Below are 23,224 nucleotides of genomic sequence, written 5' to 3'. Positions count from 1 at the left end.
AAAAGGCCAATGAAAGATTACAAATCTTGGACTCTAAAATACATGGTTTCCAAACTCGGTTCGGTGAAGAAATTATTTGAACAAATAATTTTGTTACGATATTGCGTTGCACTGTCTTGCAGAATAAAACATTCGTAAATATTTAGAGTACAGTTGTGTCATTTGATACAATTTTTAGGTAATTTGATATTATCAATGTTACATAGAGACCCTAAAAGTTATTGCTATTGAGAGATTGATGCGCTGGAGATTTTTACTCAAGATACTCAAGAAAAGGCATACAATAACGTGTCATCCCTTTTATTTATACATACACATATAGATACATATATATACCTATTCTTTCGGTTAGAAGAATATCCAGGTGTGATTTGCCATTTAGAAAATAAACGACATTTGATAAGTACGACATCGTATCAGGGGCCATACAAAAAAAATTTAAGGCTCATTAAAGCGGAGTAATAAGGAATAATATTACACGTGAATCGACGCTGTCAGCTTACACATTGATCGACGCTATCAGCCAGAGAATTCCTAATGCACCACGATCATGAATAGAATACATCCATGAACGAAATATCTGCCTTAGAAGAAAGGAAGACTTAGCGCAATAAAGGAGAAAATCAATACTGTTCTGTTAATTTACATATTTGCTATTTATTCCTATTGTTTGAATAGTCTATAGTATGTTACATTCTTAATTATATGGCCCTCGAATGTTATATTATAAAGCTATTTACATGTAATTATTCAAAATAAATTCTAACTAATACTTTAGGAATCTTCATTAGATCAACGAGTAATCCGTATTCTTTAAGATAGGAAGAGCGGATTGTTCACAAAGAATTTCGGGCATTAAAATAATTTCAAGCATTAGGAGCATTTATATATACTGGTGCAACAGGAGCTTTTTGGTTTATGGTGTGTATATGGAATATAAATATATAATAAATGCAATATATAAATATATAATAGCAATTTTTACGAAATCGGAAATCGACGAAGCTAGAAAGTATGTATGTACTTGTATATTACTATCATTTTTGTATAATAAAAATTTCTTCAAATTGTGCATTCTGCGGTATATACATATGTACCATGCAATGAACGCGCAGCAACTTGTAATAATAATTTCTGGGTATAGAAGATAACGCTAGAGATACTTTACAGTTTAATTCTTTTATTAGTACTTTGATATATATTATTCCCAATTTACATAAGACTGAATCAATAATAAAGTAAAATAAATAACATTGTTAAAATTCAGCGAACAGTCATGGTTTTACTATTTCGACAGCCAATATGATTAGTTTGAATAAAACGGGATATTAACCATCACATTATCTTTCATGTTTTTCACTTTAGCTTCGGAAATACTTGTTATTCTTGTAAATCGAAGTTTAATCACATATATAATCTCAAAGAAAAAGAAAAAACACGTCATATGGTTAATGCGTGTTCTACTTTTTTACAAAAATAAAACTATATAAAATAGAATTTTTAAAGCAGATAAATATTAAAATATCAATTTTTTATGACAATATCGTCATATTAAAAAAAAAAAACTCTTAAATTAACACTGCAATGCGTATAGATCATATATATACATATATCTTTTCATTGTGTAAAATCAATGTGGCAACATTTTGAGTTCTTAGTTACCACGGTAATCGCATGTAATACTGCAGTTCAATTGCAAATTCGCAGATTCACAAATGAGATTCGTATAACCGTGCACTTTCGCGTTCGAGAGATATCTTTTGTATATTAAAAATAAGCTAAAGTTTTTCATCGTATCAATTCGCGTGTGGTCTAACTGTATAGACTCTAAAATACCATGTATATGTTAAAACATTTGTGATATACACATTAGAGCTACAGTTAGTAACATTGTAAAAGCGTTCTTAGAGCTATATGAGATTCATATACAGAATACTTAATAAATATATTGAATTGTGACTTATTTGGTTCGTGATCGTGATTCTCTCGGAGATTTCAATTCGATTAAGATAGCTTAAACACGAATATATCTGATCAATTTTGTAACGTACTTAAAAAATTGTTCTACTGTACAATCAACAACACGATTATTGTATTCCCAATTTGATAGACATCTCAAATGCTTCCTATTTCGATATAATCTTGCACGGATTTATAATAAATAGTTGGATGCTATCTGCTGGGCCGCTGCTCCTCCACAAGCGCTATCAATCGTTGCCGCGTTTTCTTATTGTTTTGACACGTCGCCGAAATCAGACCGATTAAATGTTTAACTGAATATTCCTGCAAGACGTAATCATGAATTTTATATGCTATTATTGTAGGCAGAGAATAAAAAATTGCCAATATCCTACATACGTAATATTTATATATGTAAATACCTTGTGCTCCTTAATCCATTCTTCGAAGCTATTTTCAGGAAGATAGTACGCTTTGATGTACAATTCAACATACTCCCTATGCGGCATAGGTCTCAACGACGTCACTTTCTCAAACTTGGACTTTAGCTGCGTGAAATCGAGTTGCATTAAAGCTCTACCGCCATTTGAACACTTTTTAGCATTGGAAAACCTAAAGCGACAAAATTACATTTTCGTCAGTTGAATTTAATTCCTTTAGAATATATTAAGTACTTTTAAAATATGTAGATAATAAGTTCGTCGTACCCTTCCACTAAGGTGTGTGTGATTAAGTGAGCCACATTTTCCCATACTGCATTACATATATTCGCATTCAAAGGTATATACGTTCCAATAGTGTTAAGTCTCTCGTTCAAAATGCACACTTCCTATAAAAGAATGTCAAACAATATTTTCAACATCATAATTGACAATATTTAATAGTAAACTATTTATCGTAACACGTACCTGGATTAGCGCATCGATATAATTACTGTGTTGAGACATGACGTCCGTCACCTCCCAATTAACTTTGTTCATCAAATTCAAAATATTTACAACGTCAAACGCTTGCGACGTTACTGCCATATAGACTGGCTTTCTTAAGTCTGCGGCAGACGCTATCGTTTGCATATAAAACTGATGTAAAAATCCTCTCTGAGGACTGCTGGCAATAAGATGCTCTAAATAAGACCTTAGGCCTTCGTACTGCTGTCCTAAAAATATCAGAGACTCGACAGCTACAATACGTTCCGTTAATCCGTGAAGTTTCTCGGGCTGTGACAAATTCACAATGGATGAAAGCTGTGGTTGTCTTACTTTATCGTAATTCGCATTGCCATTTTCTTCCATTGTATCATTCTCAGAGATAATCAGAGTTTCTCTGATTCGCGTTAAGGATAATTTTAATTTCGGACTGTATAACGAGTCGCTATTGATTTGCTGAAAGAATAGAGAACCGTATTCTAAATCACGTTCCAGTCACGCGAGCACAGTTAAGAATTAAGAATCGTAACGTGAACTTACGAGATCCGACGTAAAGAATAAGTGTACTGTGTAGAAGCACAGCTCGAAAAATTGTATCATGCTCTGTATGACAGTAACCGCGATTGATCGTAAAAGCTTCGACATCTGTAGATACTTGCCGCACACTCTCAGTATGCTTAACGTCGTGTTTGTGACCATAGGTCCAGACTGTTTGAGTTTGCACTTCTTTTTATTAACTTTCGTATGATCTGGCTCGTCGACATATTCATGCTTCAATTCATCGGGAATATCCTCATCGGACTCGTCCGAAAAATATGCGGGTTGATCAATCTAGACAAGAAAACGTGAAAGATCAGTAACATAGCTATCATTTTGGCAGCGTTAAAATGTATTAGTTTAGTGATTTTCCTACATCATTTATTAAAATATCTTCATCCATAGTATCATCCAATCCTATTGTGAACGGTGACAAACCGCCCTCCAGATATTTTTGCAGGTCTCCTGCGACTCCCGTAGAATTATCGCTGTCGCTTAAGGTCGAGCTATCTAAGCTATTCCATGCTTTACAGTTATTGAGCGAAGGTTTCAGACTTCGAAATTCCAATAATTGAGTAGCCATGAAATCGGACTTTACAGGACACAACTCCCAGCCGTCGTTTTCCAAAAACATTTTCAATTCATCCAAACGACAGGCGTGATAATGAGAAAAGTAAGATAGGGACTGCTTTTTTATGGACTCTTGCAAGTTCTCCGATTTGAAACCACAGAGATCTTCCCCAATTTCCATCAACCTATAATTCACAAACAGTTTAACGGATGATTCTGATTTAGTACCAACTGACAATTATCATTATACATTATCAATTTGCTTACCTGTTAACTATACCCAATACCTGAACAAACTGTTCAAACTTGGTATTTGTCAGATCTGTGTTCGTTAAATATACTGATATCTTCATCTCCACATCGTGCCATACTCGGACCATACCATTCTCCAATTTGTGTTTGACATAGTGCTTGCTTCTAGTCGCCTCTAAATCCTTAACATCAGATTTACACTCGACTTTATCCTCTTGCGCGTTATGCCAATTTACAATTAAATGATACGAATTCAGTATTGTCCACAATGATTTGCACAGTTCCGTGAGGCAAGCTATACATTTCTCACGAGGCACAGCCTGACACAATTGTTTATATTGTCTTTTCATGTCACCTCCTGCATAGCGATAAATAATGGCGAACGCCGTGTTATGAATGGCAGCAGTGAAATGCAAGTGCAATTGATCCATGGCAGATTGAGTCTTCCCTAACAACGTATAAGCTTCCTGAATAGAAGAATACACCGCGACGTCGAATTCAGTGCACATTTTAGAGAGCGTATTGTCTAAGGTCCTTTCCGCTTGATCCAAAATATTTTGTAAGTTTGCATTGAGCTCAGCGATACAATGGAAATGCTTGTAAGTCTGAGCGGCGCTCTGACACTCCAAAAGAAGCGATATAGCTCCAGGATAATTCCCTTCATCCAGAAGCTCTTTCAAACGATTCCCCGTACATTGCTATATAATGTGATACAAAGTTAGAACTTAGCCTCTTATAAGGCGTATATATTTTTTTTAACGACAAATGTGTAAAATATTTATAACTTACCAGGGTCTTTATAGTATTTAAACTATTTAACAGATCTTGGGTCACTTGTCGTCTCTGGTAATTAGCTAATATGCCTAAGCTCGCTTTAGTAAATTGTTTCTCAGCTAATTTCAGATCTGCCCTTCCCATCTTACATATTTCTAAGACGTCCTGCAGTTGTTCCTGCAGCAGGTAAATCCTGTCAAATTCTGCGTTACAGGCACTCTGTTTCTGCAAGATAAGCTGCAACACTTTCTTGGAGACAACTTGATGTTGTTGCTTGAGTTTCTTATAACATTTCTCAATTTCCTTAGAGTGCAGTATCATTGGCAGTTTCTTCAGTTCGTAGCGCGACGAATCAAAGCTACCATCGGTATTGAAGTAAACGTCTTCGATAGAGTCCAACACATCTTGATCGGGTATAGGCTCGCTCTCCGTCGATTGATCAGCCTCGGAGCAGAGGTCTTCACATTTTTGTAATTCAGGTGGATTAAGTAGATCGGGATTCAAACCCATAAGCGGCACTTTAGTTGCATTCTAAAAAAAAAAAATGATAAACGATTATGGATTTTATCTATTTTAACAATAACATCGCTAATATTCAAATCAAATGTCGTTTCTTTTAATTTTAGCTAACAATCAGGCGTGGCTAATGTCAGTACAGATTTGTCGAGACTGAATGACTGTATTTTTCAAATACATATAGAGTGATTATAATTTATATATGTAATTCAATACGGGTCTTCAAATATAAATATTGAATTATATTCTATATCTAAATTATATATATCATGACATAAATATAACCGTTATGAGGCGTAATATAAATGATATCAAAATGCTAAAATCCTCAAACTGCTATTTTATCAATAATAGTTCTCGTTAAAACCAATTACGAGGATAAGGAAAACGCCAAGTAAACGCAACGTAGTTTGACAGCGAAACGTCAAACGTTGGAAGGTACACATCATTTCCGAGTCGTCGCATAACCTCACTTCTGGGCAGCGCAGCGAACGGAGCTCATGCACCTCGCGTGTTACGATAATCACGTATTCGTGAACGACGGGCTTACCTGCTTGTTAATGAGGTCGAAAAATTTTATCTTCAAATCCTCCATGATGTCGGACTGCATCGCGATCGTCAGGCCAGACGCATTCTCGTCTGTTTATACGACCGCAATCGGCTGATCCGCTGATCGGCTGATGCGCCGTACGCCCTGCGTTACCGTGACATTTCTAAGAAGGAGCAGGAGCGGCATAATAATAAATCTCGACGGTACATCGATGGCCCCTCTCGAATCGCGGACTCTAATTCGAATCCTTCGAGACGAAAGGAGAATCAATCGCCCGCTCTTGTCAACGTATGATATGAAACGGGCGATAATAATACCGTCGAGATGTTGCCCGACGCGTCGATTTCTATTGAAGTTGGTCAAGTATATACACGTCGATACTCGTCGCAGCGAAAACTTCAAGTTTCCGATAATGAATCTTGCAAACGCCGCTACATTCAGGTATGTGCGAAGATTTGGCTCGAAAAGCCTCGATACAAATTCTGAGCCAAGTATTTCGTTCCTAGATTATAATATTTATAATAAAAATAGAAAAAGGAGAAAGAATCTGACCCTTGGTCGCATTTCAAACGTAAAAGTTCTCGTAGACACATATGGTAGAGCATATAGATAATATTCGTATTACGCAATGAAGATTTTTAAAGAAGCAGATGGTAAAAATAAAATAGCGAGATCGCGCAGTTAATTATAATTGCAACCGATATAGGGTGTCCTTCGCGAATTATCTTTTATTCATGGTTTGTTATTGAATGATACAAGTATCCCAGGTAGCAGAGTGATGTCACACGTATTAATTAACGTCTGATGACGTCTCAATACGTCACTAAGATGCTTTAATTTAGACGTCATTCTGTTACCTGGGATAATGTGTGAATATATAAATAAATATAATAACGATTAGAGAGAGAGAGAGAGAATGTTAAAAGAGAGACAGATCAGGACACTTTGGTCAAAACAAGTACGTACGATCAAAATTTGTAGAATTTATAAGAATAAAAGGACAGAATTGCTCCAATTTTCCCGAATAAATGTTTTTAACGTTTTTGACTATAGAGAGATACATCATTTTGGAATAATATACTAATACTTTTACGATCAATTTTATGATAATATATCAAGAAAAACTGTGCCAATAATAATATATCAAAAAATGTCAATAATTTGTGATATTCTCGTATCGTGGAGAAAAGAAAAGTGTAGTAAGAAGAAGAAATAAAATGAAAGCACGCGTGGGACGCTTTAATCCACGTAATAGCTTGGATAACCGGCGAATAACCGCATTTCATCTTCTCGAGGGATCTAATAAATAGAGGCTTCTTCACAAGTTCTATAAAACTCAACACCAAGTTAAATTAAAAGCTAAATTAAAAAGTATAAATTTCTCTTCCTCATAATTAATTTTAACAATTATACAGGGAAAAGAAATCTATTTCTTAACAACAAATATTTAAAAAACAGGCATTACATCAGAAGTTTAGAAATTTATTTTTGTCGTTTGAACGCATTTATATATTCCTTCTGAAATCTTATTCGGGCAATTCGGCATCGATGCGAAAACCGGTTTATTTTATCGCGCGCTACTATGTGTATTGCAAAATCGAGTCTACAGCGAAATTATCGTTAACAGTTCTGTAACAATAATGTGCATTGTGGCATTATGCTATCGTGTCTGACGTATCTTCATTCAAAACGACATCGCGGCGAATAGTTTGCGCAAATTCCGGGAGTTCATTCTTCGCGATTGAAGGTAATCGATATCGCCGGCGATGTTCCGTCGCGGTAAACGGTACTCGACATTACGCAACGATTATTAAGCTCATTGTTTCGTCTGGACGAAATCCAATCGAGGTAAAATACCGCGCGCCATTTGAGCAGTCGTTACTCCGTGCGTTACTCGGAAGGATCGAGCAATTACGGCGATTCTCGACATGGATAACGACGGATTCGCCATAAAATTACTGAGCGCCGACGTATTATTGCGGGCGCTTAAAAGTACCTTATTGTAACGACAAGCGAAAGTTACCTTAGTTACCTATTTGGCGGAGGCAGGGGCGTAACGGCGAGCCGGGGAGGAGGAAGCGTAATAATAAGAGAGGACACGCTTGATGCGAGGAGGGAGAGAAAGAGGACAGATATCGGTACGCCAATTACGTGGAGATTTAATACAATGGCAGAGAAGGTAGGTATACGGTGAAAAAGAAAAAAATACGATTTCGACGTATCTTACCTGTGCGGGCCGCTCGCGTTAGCCACCCCTCGTTTACGCCCCTGGGAGTACGCGACGAGGGGTTGAAATCGATGCGACTGGGCGCAACGGCAAGCGTGGGTGTTCCAGGGTAGACCTGCGATCTCGCGTTACCCGATTGGCCGTATCCGGCGTAACCCAGCGGCCGATTGGTCGGCCAGCCTCCCACGCGTCCTCTCCGCCCTCCCCCTCCCCCCACCCCAATCACCAACGCGAGCCGGCCGCAGGTGAGATCGCGTGGCGCAGGTGTGTGTTCGACTGTTCGCAGGGTTCGCAGTGTAGCTGTGCACCGCTGTGCACCGTCACCGCGCGCCCAACAGGGATAGGTAGCGTATCTTTTCACGGGCGTAAGTGCGAGAAGGAGGTGGCGAGAGCGGAGCGGACCAGAGGGAGCGAGAAAGCGGAAAGATTCCGAGAAAGGGCGAGCGAGGTGGGTGGTGTGAGAGCGACCTCGCCGCGCCGTTAACATTCGCGCCCACGCATACAGACACATCGCGCAGCCCGAAGCGGAGCGCTCTCGGGGCGAGGAACCTTGCACGAGCCACCCCGAGGAGTTACTCGAACCTTGGTGGCGCACCAGATACCAACGGGCGAGCGAGCGACCAGGTGATTCTCGCGAGGGTGACGGATACGTCCACCGTCCACCAGATTCGCGTTCGCGAGGAGGAACCAGGGATTCTTCGGGGTGAAGAGAAGAAGTCCACCCCCCAGCGAGAGGTGAAAGAAGGAGAGGAAGCCCTCGACTCGTCGCAGAAGCGGAAAGAAGAAGAAGAAAAAGAAGAAGAGGAAGAAGAAGAAGGAGCGCCTGCCTGCAACTCGCATCCGCTCGAAGCGAGGATGGTACGGAGATTCTGCAACGGTGCGGTTGCACTTGGCATCGCCCTGACGGCCTGCGCCGCTTTTCCGCGCGCCGTCATGGCGATCGACCTCAGCCGCTTCTACGGTCACTTCAACACGAAACGCTCGGGTAAGTCGACGACGAGACACCCTCGGGCACGACGGAGAATTACGGGGGACGGGGGAAAGCTCGAGAAAGCACGATTCCGCGCTGCCGACGAGACCGCGAGTCTCGGGCGCGAAACCGTGTAAGACGATCGTGCGGAAGAAATCGCGCAAAAATAAAATCGCGCGCGGAGAATACGGTCGTTCTATAAGGCACATAATTCTTTTCGGGAAAACACGAAGAATTGCACATACAAACTATATACAAACGCGTGTTGTACGAACATTACAATTTTAATGAAACTTTTATTTTGAATGATTTTATGAATTGCAGAATGTTCAAGTGAAGATAAAATGCGTTTTTAGCGTATTTTAAAAAAATATACGTTATATTTGTTCTCTAAGTTTATATTTTTATAAAAGTTTGATCGTAAAATATATTTTCTCGCATCCTGCATTCTGCATATATTCGATTTATATAATCGATTGTGTATTTGCAATGTTTTATGGAATTTCCACATTTTCTTACTACAATACGCCAGTATATAAAGTTATTCAAAGAAGTAATCAAATTACCAACATTTATCAAATCTTAATAATCGTTCAGAGCTGTCTTTATTTCTTTTGCTTGAAGTGCTTGAACATCTTGCAATTGAAGTAATATAAAATTAAAAGGATGATTTTATCATATTTATAATTTACTACAGCTTATGTGCTTTTACATGTTTTCAACAAAATACACGTGTTGGCGTCTGACAAAATTATAACTTTGTTATAAAGCTGTCATAGTTTAATGACAACTGTTTATGATAAATTTATACGTGTATTTATACATCTCATGCAATATTGTCGTCAGCTGTTTCTAGAGAGCGTAATATATTGAAGGCATATAAAAGTTTCAGAGGAAACTTAGTCTGTCCGCGCAAACATAGAGTTAACTACTGCAACTGTAGAAACTAAAAAGTTTAGGAAACTGATTTATAGTTTGTGTATAGGGTTGTGAAATTCTAATTAGAGAAAGTTACTGTATAAATCAATTAGATAAATTAGCTCAACATGAAACTTTGGAATGAGAGTTTGCATAATTCTCTCGCATATATTATATATGTCGGAACGCATATAAAGTGTTCCACTTCCATCATCGTTTAGTAATTCCTTGATTTCTTTGGTGTCGACTCGACGAGAATGTTGAACGAAATTATTCATCACATTGATCGGTATATTTTTTATATACTTAATTATCTACTCAAATTATTATGTGATCAAACCGCGAATGATAATTCTAAAATAAAAAGAAGTCAAATGCTTGATCCAAGCAAAACTTATGAAAAAAGTCAACGACCAATAACGAGCACAGAAAGATGTTGGTTAAAGATAAAAACGTATTCACACAATATTATAAGTGATAAGACACATTGTATGTTTCGACTTACTGTAGGTCTTTTTCAGCGCAGTTGAGATGTAATATAAGAATTAAAATAAAGGCTACATAAATAAAAAGAAAGCAGATTAATAATAAAAGCTAAAAAGCTAAGTAATACGAAAATTAAAACATATAATAAGAAATAAAACAGTAAGCGAAACAAATACAAAAGTAAACGAGGATGCATCATAAAAAAGCTTGTGATGTATGATGTATCCTCGTTTATTTTTGTACTGTTCTATTTCTTTATTATATGTTTTAATTTCCGTATTACTTAGCTTCTATTATTAATCTTCTTTCTTTTCATTAATTCTACTATGTAGCCTTTATTTTAATTCTCATATTATATCTCGATTGCTGAAGAAGACTTACAGCAAGTCGAAACGTACAATGTGTCTTATCATTTATAATTCTGAATAAATTTACGTTTTTATCTTTAACCAACACCTTTTTGTACTCGATAATTTTGTAAACAATTAAAGTTTGTTTAACATCCGAAATTAACGAAAAGATATGATGTGGTCGATTCGAGTGACATCGTGAAATGGTTAAGAAGCTGTGTATCATATGAGATATACGTATACATATGTAAATTCTATAGCTTACAGCGAGTAAACATTATATGTACGGGCCCACGCGGGATGCTCGTAAGGGGCACGAAATAGAGAGAAGGCTTCCGGGAGACATTGTCGTTCTTTATGTGTTACCATGTTTCTCCTGCTTAACATTCATTGAAATTAACGGGCTCGGGGGATTACGATGGAGATGTTCCGTTGAAACTTGCGGCCATATGGGGATCATGTTCTCCAACGCGACGGTTAGCTACGTGCGCGTTTGCTCGGTCAATAACGCGCATACTTAACGCGTACCGAGTCGTATATAGCACGCCAATGACATTTAGAAGCACGCGTTTTTACTCAGCTCGCGGCTATTCAGGGCCGATCCGCCGCGCCGCAAAGCGGGCTTCATGCGGTCGTTGCATCCCCTGTCTTACCTAAGCCTTTCTTGTATATAATTATTCATAAATCTATTTATTTTTTCCTAAAAAAAATGGTAATGTCACAAAGTTGCGCCGACTACGTTAAAATTTATAACTATTCTTTCATCGCACCGTGCTTTGATATTAAACATATTATATTCCTGAGCCCCTGTTTCTCGTAATTGTCAAACTTTAGAGTTACTTTGGTTCTGCGGAACTTTTACCATTTTATTTTATTTCGAGAGACACAGTAAAATGTCTATATAGACGACTTGTTTACGCGAATTCATTCCAACCTAAATAAGAGACGAGTAAGGATCAAGTAAAAGATGAAGTCGATGGAAGTCGTGCCCTCGTAAATTCGACGATGAAGCGAAAATTATTTTTAGAGATGAGATATATGTTACTAGATAAGCTTCTATTCATTTTTCACCTTTCGCCGATGGAAGGGGTGAGTTTCGCAAGTCTCGTTAATGGATTCGAGCTCGCTTTTAAACTGTTTATAACTTGTATCTTATGTATAATATGGAGAGGCGCCAACGAAGTTTCAACGAGTTTATACGTGCGAAAATTCCGTAACGTGCGGGGAATAAAAGTTCGAAGCGCGGGTCGCCGATCGAAATGTTCTTATTTAAAATTGATCGCATATGTCGCGCCCATCATTCGCGGAGGGGTATTTGCGACAATCTTATTTTTTTTTCTAATGTCCCCTCGACGATCATTTCATTCAGAATGCATCGAGATCGGGGTTCGCGGTCCCGCGGGGGATGGCGGCTACTCCCCGGGGAATCATTGCATCGTTGTCGATCGGTGAAATGTCCGCAATAACATTGTTGATGAGATACGCCCACGACATGTACGCGACTTGTCTAAACGCAAACAAGGACAAATTGCAACGCTCGTGCAGCAATTATATAATAATCGCCTCGCGAACGTTGTTTTAAGTTCAAACGCAATCCTCTCTCTCTCCCTCTCTTGATATGGGACAGATAACGAATTCCGGATACGACCGGTTGATTAGTAAAATGTTTGCCTGAAACCTAACGTATAAGCGTCCTGTCTAAACAAACACGCGAGAGAAGGAGAACTGCGACGTAATTCTACGCGTAATAACGCTGATGGCGATCGGGGCCACACCGCCGAGTGGGTATAGCCGGTTCGATACGGTTTTTCGATAAACACGCGGCGTGTATAGACATCGAATTCTTTAACGCGGTCAAAATTGACTGTCACGGGGCACTTTGTGGACGCGACACTCCGCGTTTGCGGTGTAAATTACGTTTACGTGCGAAACGAACGTGGGCGATTGTATAACGAGTGTGTGGCACAATGTTACACAATCGATCGCCGCTGCACACAACAATACGATGTTTCCCATCGTTTTTCGCGCGTGCGAAACGGAAATCGTTTCCCCCGCGTCGGGCGAAAATTCTCATCCGGGATAAAACGTGCGCCCGAACAAACGCGTGGGCGCGTTTATTAAGTCGCTGATATTTTTTTTTCTCGTTTAAGTGGAGTGGACGAGTTAAAGGTCTCGCACGTGAGGTATTACAAAACATTTCCTACGAGTTAAAGACAGAAGTTGAAGCTTTTTCGCAGCGGGGTCCTCCTCCGTAAAACAAATAGGACGTCGATCGTTGATCTTCCTGGGAAACAGGACTTCCGACAGGTGTTCCAAGGGTTCTGAGAAAATTTCTTCTCCCTTCTAGGAAGGCTTGACACCTAAAATTTCGCTCTTCTTTTTAGCAGGGTCGGTATACATAAAAGTTTCTACTCTTTCGAGCGACTTTTATTAAACCTGATAATATTTACCCAGAGCGTTTGTTTCTGTAGAAAATCTTGCGGGGGGAAAGACCTTTAATTGCAGAGCAAATTTTGACGAAGGAAGTTTGGCGGAGTTGATTTTACGAGCTTTATGAAAGAGAGAAGCAAATAATCGATATTACGTATTTACCAATTCTTCCCGCAGTTCTATCAGATTGAGCGGTTTGCTAATTGATTTTTCAGGACCGTCAACTATATACGCGCGCCGGCTGTTTGTAGCGTGAGCAATGTGGCGATCGCGTGTTCGCTCAATTATCCCAAAAGCCCACCCCGCACGAAGAAGTGGGTGCTGCCGCATTACCAGCGCCGCGCGTATTAATTCCCGTTTCGGATCCCTCGCTTTTAATACGTTATCGTCGTAATTTAATCATCTGGCGACCGTCCCACCGGCGAACGTAATCGACTTTCCTGAACATCCATTTCCGCGGAATGAGATTGAGCCGCATGACACACGCGCGCGCGCACGTTTCTAATTATTATTTGGAAAAGCATACGCGCTCAGATTACTTGATTCGCTCTCTTCAGAGTTTGTGTGTGCGTTTCAGAGGCTTGTCATCCGTACGAACCGTTCAAGTGCCCGGGCGACGGTATTTGCATCTCGATACAGTACCTCTGCGATGGAGCACCCGATTGTCAGGACGGATACGATGAGGACTCAAGATTGTGCACCGCAGGTGAGCTTATTAATTCTGAATTCACTAATTAATAAGATGTAATCGGTAGGGCAGTTTACTGTTAAATATTAAATGGTTAAATTTAAACCTATACCTCGAGTTAAATAACATTTTGTTATTTTTAACTGTCATGTGTGTGTCGAAATTTATTATTTTAACACAAAATAGTGTTATTTTAATTCTATTGGTTTAATTAAATTAACAATATATTGAGTAGGAGCAGTGGCAACTTATAGGAGTGATTAAAATTGACGCAAATTGAGTATAATTTAATACCACGAATTTAACAGTATTCATTTAGCATTATTAATTACACATCTCATTCTGATTTTATAAATAAATCACGTTTGCAGCACGTGAAACATACGGTCCGATTTTTAATATATTTTACACTTTTAATGTGATTTTTATCCGTCTGTTGGGATTACGGATTACCGCGTGACCTGGCTGTTAGATTTTATTATACACGTACTGGCGCGGATTTCATTTTATGCATACTATATGAGAGAGCGGATATGTGTATCCCGATATACCGCTCGGTGTGGATGCACTCGATGACGTTCCGTGCACCCGCACCGGGCAGCTGTAATACGATAAGGGAGAGCTGTGCCGCTGCACGCGTTCGATGCGTTTACGCAAGATGTTACCTTTTACCCCGCTTTCACCTTTCTACGAGTCGTACCCATAAATATTGGTTAACCAAGATTTTGCTTTCCCTCATGGTTTTCTTTTGCTTCATTGATTTTTTGAGGCAACACAGGAAGAAAATTATTCCAATTAAAATTTAAGTGATATATGTTTATGGGATACGGCGCTCCTGTATTGATCCCCGGCATACCGGGGATCTCTGTGCATTTTGCATTTGTTTCGTCTTATTTTACAGCAGTTACGGAATACCTGCTTTCACGTTGTTACAGCCAAACGACCGCCCGTGGAGGAAACCGCGAGTTTTCTGCAGTCTCTGCTGGCCAGCCACGGTCCCAATTACCTGGAGAAACTGTTCGGAACCAAAGCACGCGATACGCTGAAGCCTCTCGGTGGTGTGGAAAAGGTGGCCATCGCGTTGTCCGGTAAGTTCCCCGGGTTTATAGATTACGACACGAATCTCGCGGTACCAAGTGCCAAACGCGACCACCCACACCAAACAGGATATCATCGAGCTATCCGCCTCGTTCTCCGATATCACTGTAACGCGGTAAATCTTTCCCACGTATCGGAAATCTATTAAAAGCAGCAATATTGCATTATATAGGACGAAATCGCGAGTATCTTAATCAGACTTTGCGTAAGAGATATCGGTCCGACGAACATTATTAATCTCGCATAGTCAGCGCGATTTATTCGCGCGATATAGTCAGCGCGTCGCCGTCCTATCCTCGAAGGATAGGCCCGCGATCTGGCCCCTGAAACGATCTGTTTCGGCTATCAGAGTCGCAGACGATCGAGGACTTCGGCGCGGCGCTACACCTGATGCGCTCAGACCTCGAGCACCTGCGCTCGGTCTTCATGGCGGTGGAGAACGGCGACCTGGGTATGCTGAAGTCCATCGGTATCAAGGACTCCGAGCTGGGCGACGTCAAGTTCTTCCTCGAGAAACTCGTTAAGACGGGCTTCCTCGATTGAACGGTCACACCCGCCGCCGAACCGCCGCCGTCGTCATCGACGAGGAGCCGCCGTCGTCGTCGCCGCATCGCCGCCGGTGTCACGTCACCGTCGTCGCACCAGCAGTCCCTTCGTCTGATGAAGCCTAAATTATCCTCTCCGCGGACACTTTTATCTTTCCTTCGTCGCGAGTTCTTACACGCAGGATGTAGCCTGTCACTTTTCTTTTCCTTCCTATCCTTCTCGAATCTTTTGCTCTCGCTTCAACGCGACGAGCGCGATCACGAGCACCGGGATGATCGTCGAGATCTGGCGTTAGGAAGCGAATGTCCGAATTTTCTGCATGACGAGTAATCAGGCAGGTTCCCGTTTCACATATCTCGTAAGCTCTATCACGTTTGGATTATTTCATCACGCGCGTCAAGCGTATTGCTGATCCACTTAGAGAAAAACGCAATAATCAGGACTGATAATTAATGTGCCACGCATACTCTCGGACCAGTTTTAATTACGTCGCGATTTGAATTCGCATATATATCATTAATAAAAGCATAATCGAGGGATTGAAAAACGTATTAGGTTCTCTGTACGATCTGTAATTTAATATTACCTTTTTAACTTCTCAAACTGAAACGTCTTATGACGAATAACGTGTTACTTACAATTAGCCTACTTTACTTCCTCTAAGCTTTAGTGATCCTGGATAACATAATCGGATTTGAATGTAAATGTTTTGCTACGCTTTGACAGAATCTCTTACGTCTCTCGTTTCCCTTAGCTGCGCGTCGAGGCGCAAGCCTTTCTCGTGTGAACAAGTAATGAGCTTTTATCCGACCTATCTCTAAAATATTGAGCTTCCTCATGTATCTTGTAACTACTTCGCTACAGAGTACTCTCACTCTCGTGTGCACGTGCACGCTGCTTCGCGTGTCCCGGTTTTATTTGAGCCGTGTCTTTAATATGCGAGCACGTACACGGTAGGTACCATCTCGCATAAGTGATGAGACATCGATGACAATCCTTCGCGATCGGCAGTGGCGTAACAATCCGACGGTTGTGCATTAAAACTTTGAAACTTAGCGTTGAAACTTTTACTTAAAGTACGCGAGTTATTTTCGCGAAAACTTACTTTATGATTAACGCTTGAAATGTTCCTTTTTATGAGATTGTAATTCAGGTAAAATGTCTACGTGATAAATTAAAATTCTTAAACTTAGTCAAAGGGATTCTCTCGGCGAGATTGCTACCTTCAAGCTTCAAACATGAAAGACTTCACGAGATAAAATTCTCAGGAAGTAATTACGTTCGAGCACGGCAGGATGATTTTTAATCAGAATCGCGATACTTCGGAAAGGTCGTGCGGAAGAAGCCGATAATGTTAATACAATGCCATAAAAAAAATTGGCTCCCTCAGGAACAACTTTATGTTAATTGCGGATGTACAACTATTGAATCTAGATGTGCTCCGGTTGGTTTAGGGACGAGGGATTCTAGGTATCCTTAATTACTTCTGCATATTTGTAAAAGGATCGTGTAAAGGGATAACGATTGTTCTCGATTACTCCCCTGGGGTATCCTTTTAAATCGTACTTTCCGACGGCGCTGTGCAATTTCCGTTGCGATTACAGAATAATATTGTGGATCAGTGAGAGATTTTATTCACGACAGCTTTTATTTGGACAGGCGATTACTGCTGAAACAATATATTGATTTAAACCAACGTTTTTTTGCGCGTGCGTATTTTTTTTTTTTTTTTTTTTTTTAATTTTAACTTCATCTCGCGTTAAATTTCGCGAGACCGCGGCGAACAAAAAAAAATAAATAGGAAAGAAGATGAAAGTAGCAAATCCCGTGCCGAGGAAGTTCTCGGTTTATTCGGTATTTTCACCGCATCTAATTGAACCAAATTGTAATTCTTGTCTTGATTAAGGTGGTTTCCCGATGGAGGCGGACGTAAGACAAGATAAAGCAGCTTTGTTTAATTAACTTTGCAAAACGGTGCGGTGGGAATACCGATCCTTCTTCAAGTTAAGAGGATCAGGTGCTTTTGATTTCTCTCAGTGCAGCCGTAAACGTCACGCAATCGTAACACACAATGCGGCGATGTTGAAATGGGTACAAAAGAGTAATAGGGAGAAAAGGAAGAGGAAGAAATGGAGCATCGCGTCGCGTTCTTTCAGGGTATGACGCGCATTTTACTTATTAGGAGAAAGAGAGCAAGATATATATATATATAATGCTAGCGTATGATATTTTCATTACGGCAACACGATACATATCAGTACACATACATATCAGTAAATTATATTTAAAAAATTATATAGATATATTATATACATATATATGTATATATAGAAAGATATATATATATATATGATGAAGAAAGTAACGGGGTTCACCGGATTCTCTCGAGGTAGCGTTTCCCGTCGCGCTTTCCTTTTAAGTACTTCGAAGAGAGAAAAATTAACGCGTTATTAATTTCTATATATACACACATATATACACATGCACATATATATAATATGTATAAATTGTGCAATTCGCGACAATCGAGAAATCGCGGACGGGCGCGAGTCTGACGAGATCCCCCCTTTTTTTTACCTCGAGAGAATACATCCCCCCCCGCGGGATGAGTAACGACGTAACATATCATACTTACTAAGCGTATCTTTTAATCGATACAAACGATACATTGAGACATATCTTCTAATTAATGTAACGTAAGCGAGTTTAGAAGTATATAAATATTATACATATATATATACATAGCGGATACATATCAACAGAGAAATCACTCTTTTATCAGATGGTAGATAATATTTTGGTATATAAAGATGAAAAAAAAAAGTTTAATATTCCCTCCAGATGTCAATTACGGTCCAAAGTAGGGCCTGGACCGAGGGCAAAATCCGAGGGAACTTGTGTGTTTTAGCGAACAACCGAACGGGGCATCAGACCGAGGGGTCATGGCGCGCCGCGACACCCCTTTCTCTCTTTCTCTCTCCCCCGCCCCCATCTCCGCATCTCCGCCGCGTGCCTTGACCCTTTGGCCCCAATATTTCGAGTCGTAAGTCATAAAGGTCAAATCTATCTCCCCCGAGAGCGGCAGACCGGAGTTCCACCAATATCTGATATACATATATATGCCACGTTTCGGAGGCGCGTTACCCATCGTCTTGGAATGATGAGAGATTATATTTTCCTCTCTTCCTCCCTTCCACTCCTCTCCCCCCCCCCCTCCGAGTTTTATTATTATAATTTACACGTGTTGCAGATATTTCGAAAAATGGACGAAGCTGGTTTGTCAATTTGCTATTCTCTCACAGACTGTCTTATTGTAAACGTTAAATTAAGTTCAAAAATGCATTTATTCTTATTCCTATTAGACTTTCTGTAGACCTGTCGATCTTGATTGACTGATCCTGATTTAAAATTTCAGACACAGCGACACAGTTGGTTTCGGGAAAATTGTCGATCCGTCCACAGCGTTTCGGTAATGAATAATGCGGTTGATCGGGGTTCTACCGTGCCCTTTGGCATTATTATCCCAATGATAACGAGGCGCTGAATGTAAATGGACGGGCTGAAAGTGACGTATCGCAAAAAGAAAGGCTACGACACGTTGTATTTCCTGCATACGGGAATTAATCGCTTTCGAAATTGCGTAACGTGGTGAAACGGGATTGCGATAAAAACAGTCTACGTTAAATGATAAAGCGGCAATGTTCCCGCACGCGCGTCTTTTTACCCGCACCAACAAATTTAGCAGCTCGTTAAATTCGTTCCGCGTTACATTCGAATTCAATTTCCGACAGACACCCTTTGTACCGCCGCGAAATGTATTGAAAGGTTCCGAGGAAAAATACAAATAATAACGTCAAGCACAAAGTTTACGAAGCATTCTTTCCCGTAAATTCAACCACGCGCGGTGGCTGACGGTTGCGACGGCTCTTGTGAAAATATTTCACTCCGGCTATTATGCGCGCGAGACAGCACGGTCAATTAATTAACTAACGAGAAGATGCTTTTTCTTTTATATACGTTCACACACACGTCGCACGCGTTGTTTCGTTGCTCTCGTTGCCCATTTACATTGCTGCGTTCCACCGCCGTTGTAATATGCGTACGTAGCTAAGTAGACGTTAAGTTAATCAATAAATCGAAGTGATTATATAGGAGACGCATGTAATCTTCAACCTTGTCATTTCAAACCGATGGCACGCATATATATATATGCATATATACGCGACCTATATGTATAAAAAGAAGAAAAAAAACAGAGAACCTATTGACCATTTTAATTATTCAGAGATTTCAACGATGTGATAATGTACTAAAGTGTCACGCACCATGTCGTATTATCTGTATATGTTACCTTTCGACTTCTGATTGTTCTACTGCCAAAGCGTTTCTTATTATACGTCATGTTTACCACGGCAATCTGCGACATACTCTGTACACTGTATAAAGTAACCATCCGCTTCTTAAGGTTTTGTACTTCTTCTCTATTTGATTGAACGCCAAGCGCTCTTGGGATAATAATTTTGTCGTGCGAACAGTTATATAATTGTTAAATAAAGCGAACGTTTCTTCTCTTAAGTTTTAATTGCTAGTGCCTCCAATTATCGCACCGTGCCACACCGATTTCACCGTGCGTGCGAGTGTATACATTTGCATTTATCTGAATTCGCAGGTCACGCCTGTATACAATCGCAAATTTCAGAAGATTGCTTTTTACCGTATCTCACCCTTTGCATTCGTTTGGCGATTCAATTTTACTGGCGACGTGGCGCGGTATTCCGATTCTATATAACGTATGGCTTTTCCATTCGGCGGAAATACTGTGTGAATCGAACGAATCTCGCTACTTCGAATTTGCGTGCTAGAAGAGTATCGATTGGGACGTCGACGATATCACTTCAAATAGCTTGTTTTTTTGGATCGTTTAAACAATAAAATATTACGGAAAGACTTCTGAAAAAGAGATTATCTATTTATTTTCCATATATCTATGTGCTACATCAATGTCACAGAAGGTATCGTTCGACCACATATCGTTTATTTATCGTTATTTATCGTTTATTCATATGTCCATAGAAGTTGGCAACGAAACGACCTTTTCGTCGGTCGGTTTTACCAGTTCGTATTTCTCGGTGACTCCGCCAAGACTATTCAGTTCCCTGACCAAATTCCATATATCGAGTTTACGTGAGACTTTCAGTTTTCGTTTATCTTTATCGTAGCTGCACGACTTGAGACCCATTGTTCGTGCAACCCTGAAACAGATCGGGGCATTATTACCAGACTTAAGCGGCATTTCTCTCAAACGTCATGTAACTTATAAAACGGTACATACTGATGAATCAGCATTCTGTCTTCCTTGGGAAAATCCAGAAACATAATATCGCTATTCATACAATCATCTTTTTGTAAAAGATCTTTAAACAGTTTTCGACATTTGGCTTTTACTTCGTCTGCCTTGTAAGAATTTGTTTTCAAGCCAAGACCCTCTCGATTTATTTGTGACTTGACCCTAAAAATAGAATAAAAATGGAAGAGAATAAAGGGGAAAAATGAGAATTTTCTAGAGACTAAGGGACGTTGTCGGTTACTAACGTCGCAGACATAGGTTCCATAATACCCTGCTCCGATTTTCCAAGACCACCGCCGGACCAGCCCATTATTTTCATCAGCTTCTTTCCAACGCAATTAGATACTTTCCAATCATCGTCGGGGGTAGAATCCTGTGGTTTTATTTCCTCTGCTGTTACAGTTACACGCGACTTTGAATCTGAGTCTTGCTTAACCTGAATTTTAAAATATGTAAAAATACTTAAAAGGAAAGATAACGAAAACTGTATACAAGGGGATGAAAAACATCTGTATTTCGCTATAATTTATTATAGAATAACATAAAATAGGTACCAATGATGTACTAAGAGATTTTTTTAAGACGGCTCTATTCAGATAAAGATACATGTTTATTTTTTCTTTACCTTAACCGTATAGCAGTGCTTTTGTAATTTTTCTAATGCAATGGTGGCTGCTTCTTTTTTGGCTACTTTCTTATTAGAGTTGATGCTGCAACCCAACTGCTGTGATTTAGCAATATTAAGAGAGCATTCCCTGAAAAGAGACATAATTAGGAATATATCCCTTGATAATTTTTGAATGTTAAATTTATATAACATGTACACGTACACACACATAGAGCACGTGTCTTTAAAATATAGTACAAAGATATGCTCACCAGCCTTCTTCTCCTTTCTTAGAATAGTTGTACTTTAAGGCCACACCAGATACAGCGGCTGAAACGTCTAATATAGTATGCACATTATCACCCGGTCTTTCTAACAGAACGATATCTCTACATAAATCTCTACATAAATCTTGATCTTTCAATGATACGTCTTCCTCTGTCTTTAATCTTTTAGACAGTCTTTCCTCGATATCAGGATTTTTGCATGGCTGATAGTCATGACTGATTTCGTTGGATACAGATTCTTTCATGGCATTAGGAGGCAATGTCTTCATAACGTCGAGCTTTTTATTTTTCTTGGAACGTTTTTTATTTTTATAAGATTGATCCATATGATTGGCTGTGTTTGGTATATGATTAGGCGTGTTCGGTACAGATCTTTCTGTGACAGTAGATGTTTTAGCGGCGCATCCTGATACAAAAATATCTCAATATAATCGTCACATAGATCACGAGTCATAACGGACACCGTGTACAATAAAAATATGGAAAAAAAAAACAAAAAAAAATACAAGTCAACTCACAATTTTTCTTTATACCTTTCACCTTAGAACTAGCTGCCTGTGACGCTTCCACAAACGTTCTTTGCAACTTTTTCTTTTGCTTTTCTCTATATTCGGCCGCGACGTCCTGCGACAATTCCTTCACTAGGTCCATCGTTTCTTGCGGATATCTGCAACGAATTTGTACAAACTTACAAACTGGGAAATGTAACGTCCGCATCGTCGTGTTTGTGATCACTGATGCAAAGCGAGAGCAAAACATGCGTAATCAGATATCGCTACCTGCATCCTAACAGTTCGACATTGACGAACACTTGGGCTAAACAAACGAGCACGTCCTCCGAGAACTTGTCCTTGTGGGCGAGCAGAAATTTACGTCGCAGCTCCCAGTGCTCGTCGGACTCGTATTCCACCTTGTGCTGCTCCACGTCCCAATCCTCGTTCACGCTCATCTCTCACCGCTACAAATTTTCGGCAACAATGCTATACACAATTTAATGTCTTCGATCAATAAACGCGCTCTCGGAACCACACAAATAGGTTAGAATATATTTGTTTATCCGAAAATACAGGATGTTCCTCGTAGTAGACGGAGGGACGTATGAATGTATGAATTATGAATGAGAAACCATCACACGTAGCGACGTCGAAGAACAAGCGTGACTCCGCGTGACAGCCAATCGCCTCTC

At 39.8% G+C, this 23,224-nt stretch overlaps 3 protein-coding genes across 3 annotated transcripts; 1 reads left to right on the top strand and 2 right to left on the bottom strand.

Moving 5' to 3' along the window:
• Window positions 1-1,160: 1,160 nt before the first annotated feature.
• On the bottom strand, window positions 1,161-8,466 carry Vps50 (vacuolar protein sorting 50). Its single transcript, XM_071770876.1, has 10 exons — window positions 8,312-8,466; window positions 6,085-6,247; window positions 5,034-5,549; window positions 4,260-4,942; window positions 3,799-4,177; window positions 3,426-3,716; window positions 2,868-3,341; window positions 2,667-2,788; window positions 2,382-2,571; window positions 1,161-2,283 (listed from the first exon to the last, which is right to left on the bottom strand). The coding sequence occupies exons 2-10, from the start codon at window positions 6,142-6,144 to the stop codon at window positions 2,173-2,175; spliced, it is 2,826 nt and encodes a 941-aa protein (XP_071626977.1). The 5' UTR covers window positions 6,145-6,247; window positions 8,312-8,466; the 3' UTR covers window positions 1,161-2,172.
• A 197-nt stretch (window positions 8,467-8,663) lies between these two features.
• LOC139808679 (IDLSRF-like peptide) lies at window positions 8,664-20,757 on the top strand. Its single transcript, XM_071770923.1, has 4 exons — window positions 8,664-9,296; window positions 14,043-14,171; window positions 15,089-15,241; window positions 15,601-20,757. The coding sequence occupies exons 1-4, from the start codon at window positions 9,167-9,169 to the stop codon at window positions 15,792-15,794; spliced, it is 606 nt and encodes a 201-aa protein (XP_071627024.1). The 5' UTR covers window positions 8,664-9,166; the 3' UTR covers window positions 15,795-20,757.
• LOC139808667 (NF-kappa-B-repressing factor) lies at window positions 20,743-23,156 on the bottom strand. The gene is made up of 7 exons (XM_071770893.1): window positions 22,818-23,156; window positions 22,572-22,705; window positions 22,024-22,444; window positions 21,770-21,899; window positions 21,390-21,580; window positions 21,130-21,306; window positions 20,743-21,049 (listed from the first exon to the last, which is right to left on the bottom strand). Exons 1-7 carry the CDS (start codon window positions 22,985-22,987, stop codon window positions 20,857-20,859), a joined length of 1,416 nt encoding a protein of 471 aa, XP_071626994.1. The 5' UTR covers window positions 22,988-23,156; the 3' UTR covers window positions 20,743-20,856.
• Between the last annotated feature and the right edge of the window lie 68 nt (window positions 23,157-23,224).

Source organism: Temnothorax longispinosus, chromosome 2, assembly GCF_030848805.1.
Source record: "Temnothorax longispinosus isolate EJ_2023e chromosome 2, Tlon_JGU_v1, whole genome shotgun sequence".
In the NCBI taxonomy this organism is placed as follows: Eukaryota; Metazoa; Arthropoda; class Insecta; order Hymenoptera; family Formicidae; genus Temnothorax; species Temnothorax longispinosus.
Note: the sequence above shows the minus strand (reverse complement) of the source record. Positions and strands in the feature narration are given on the sequence as shown.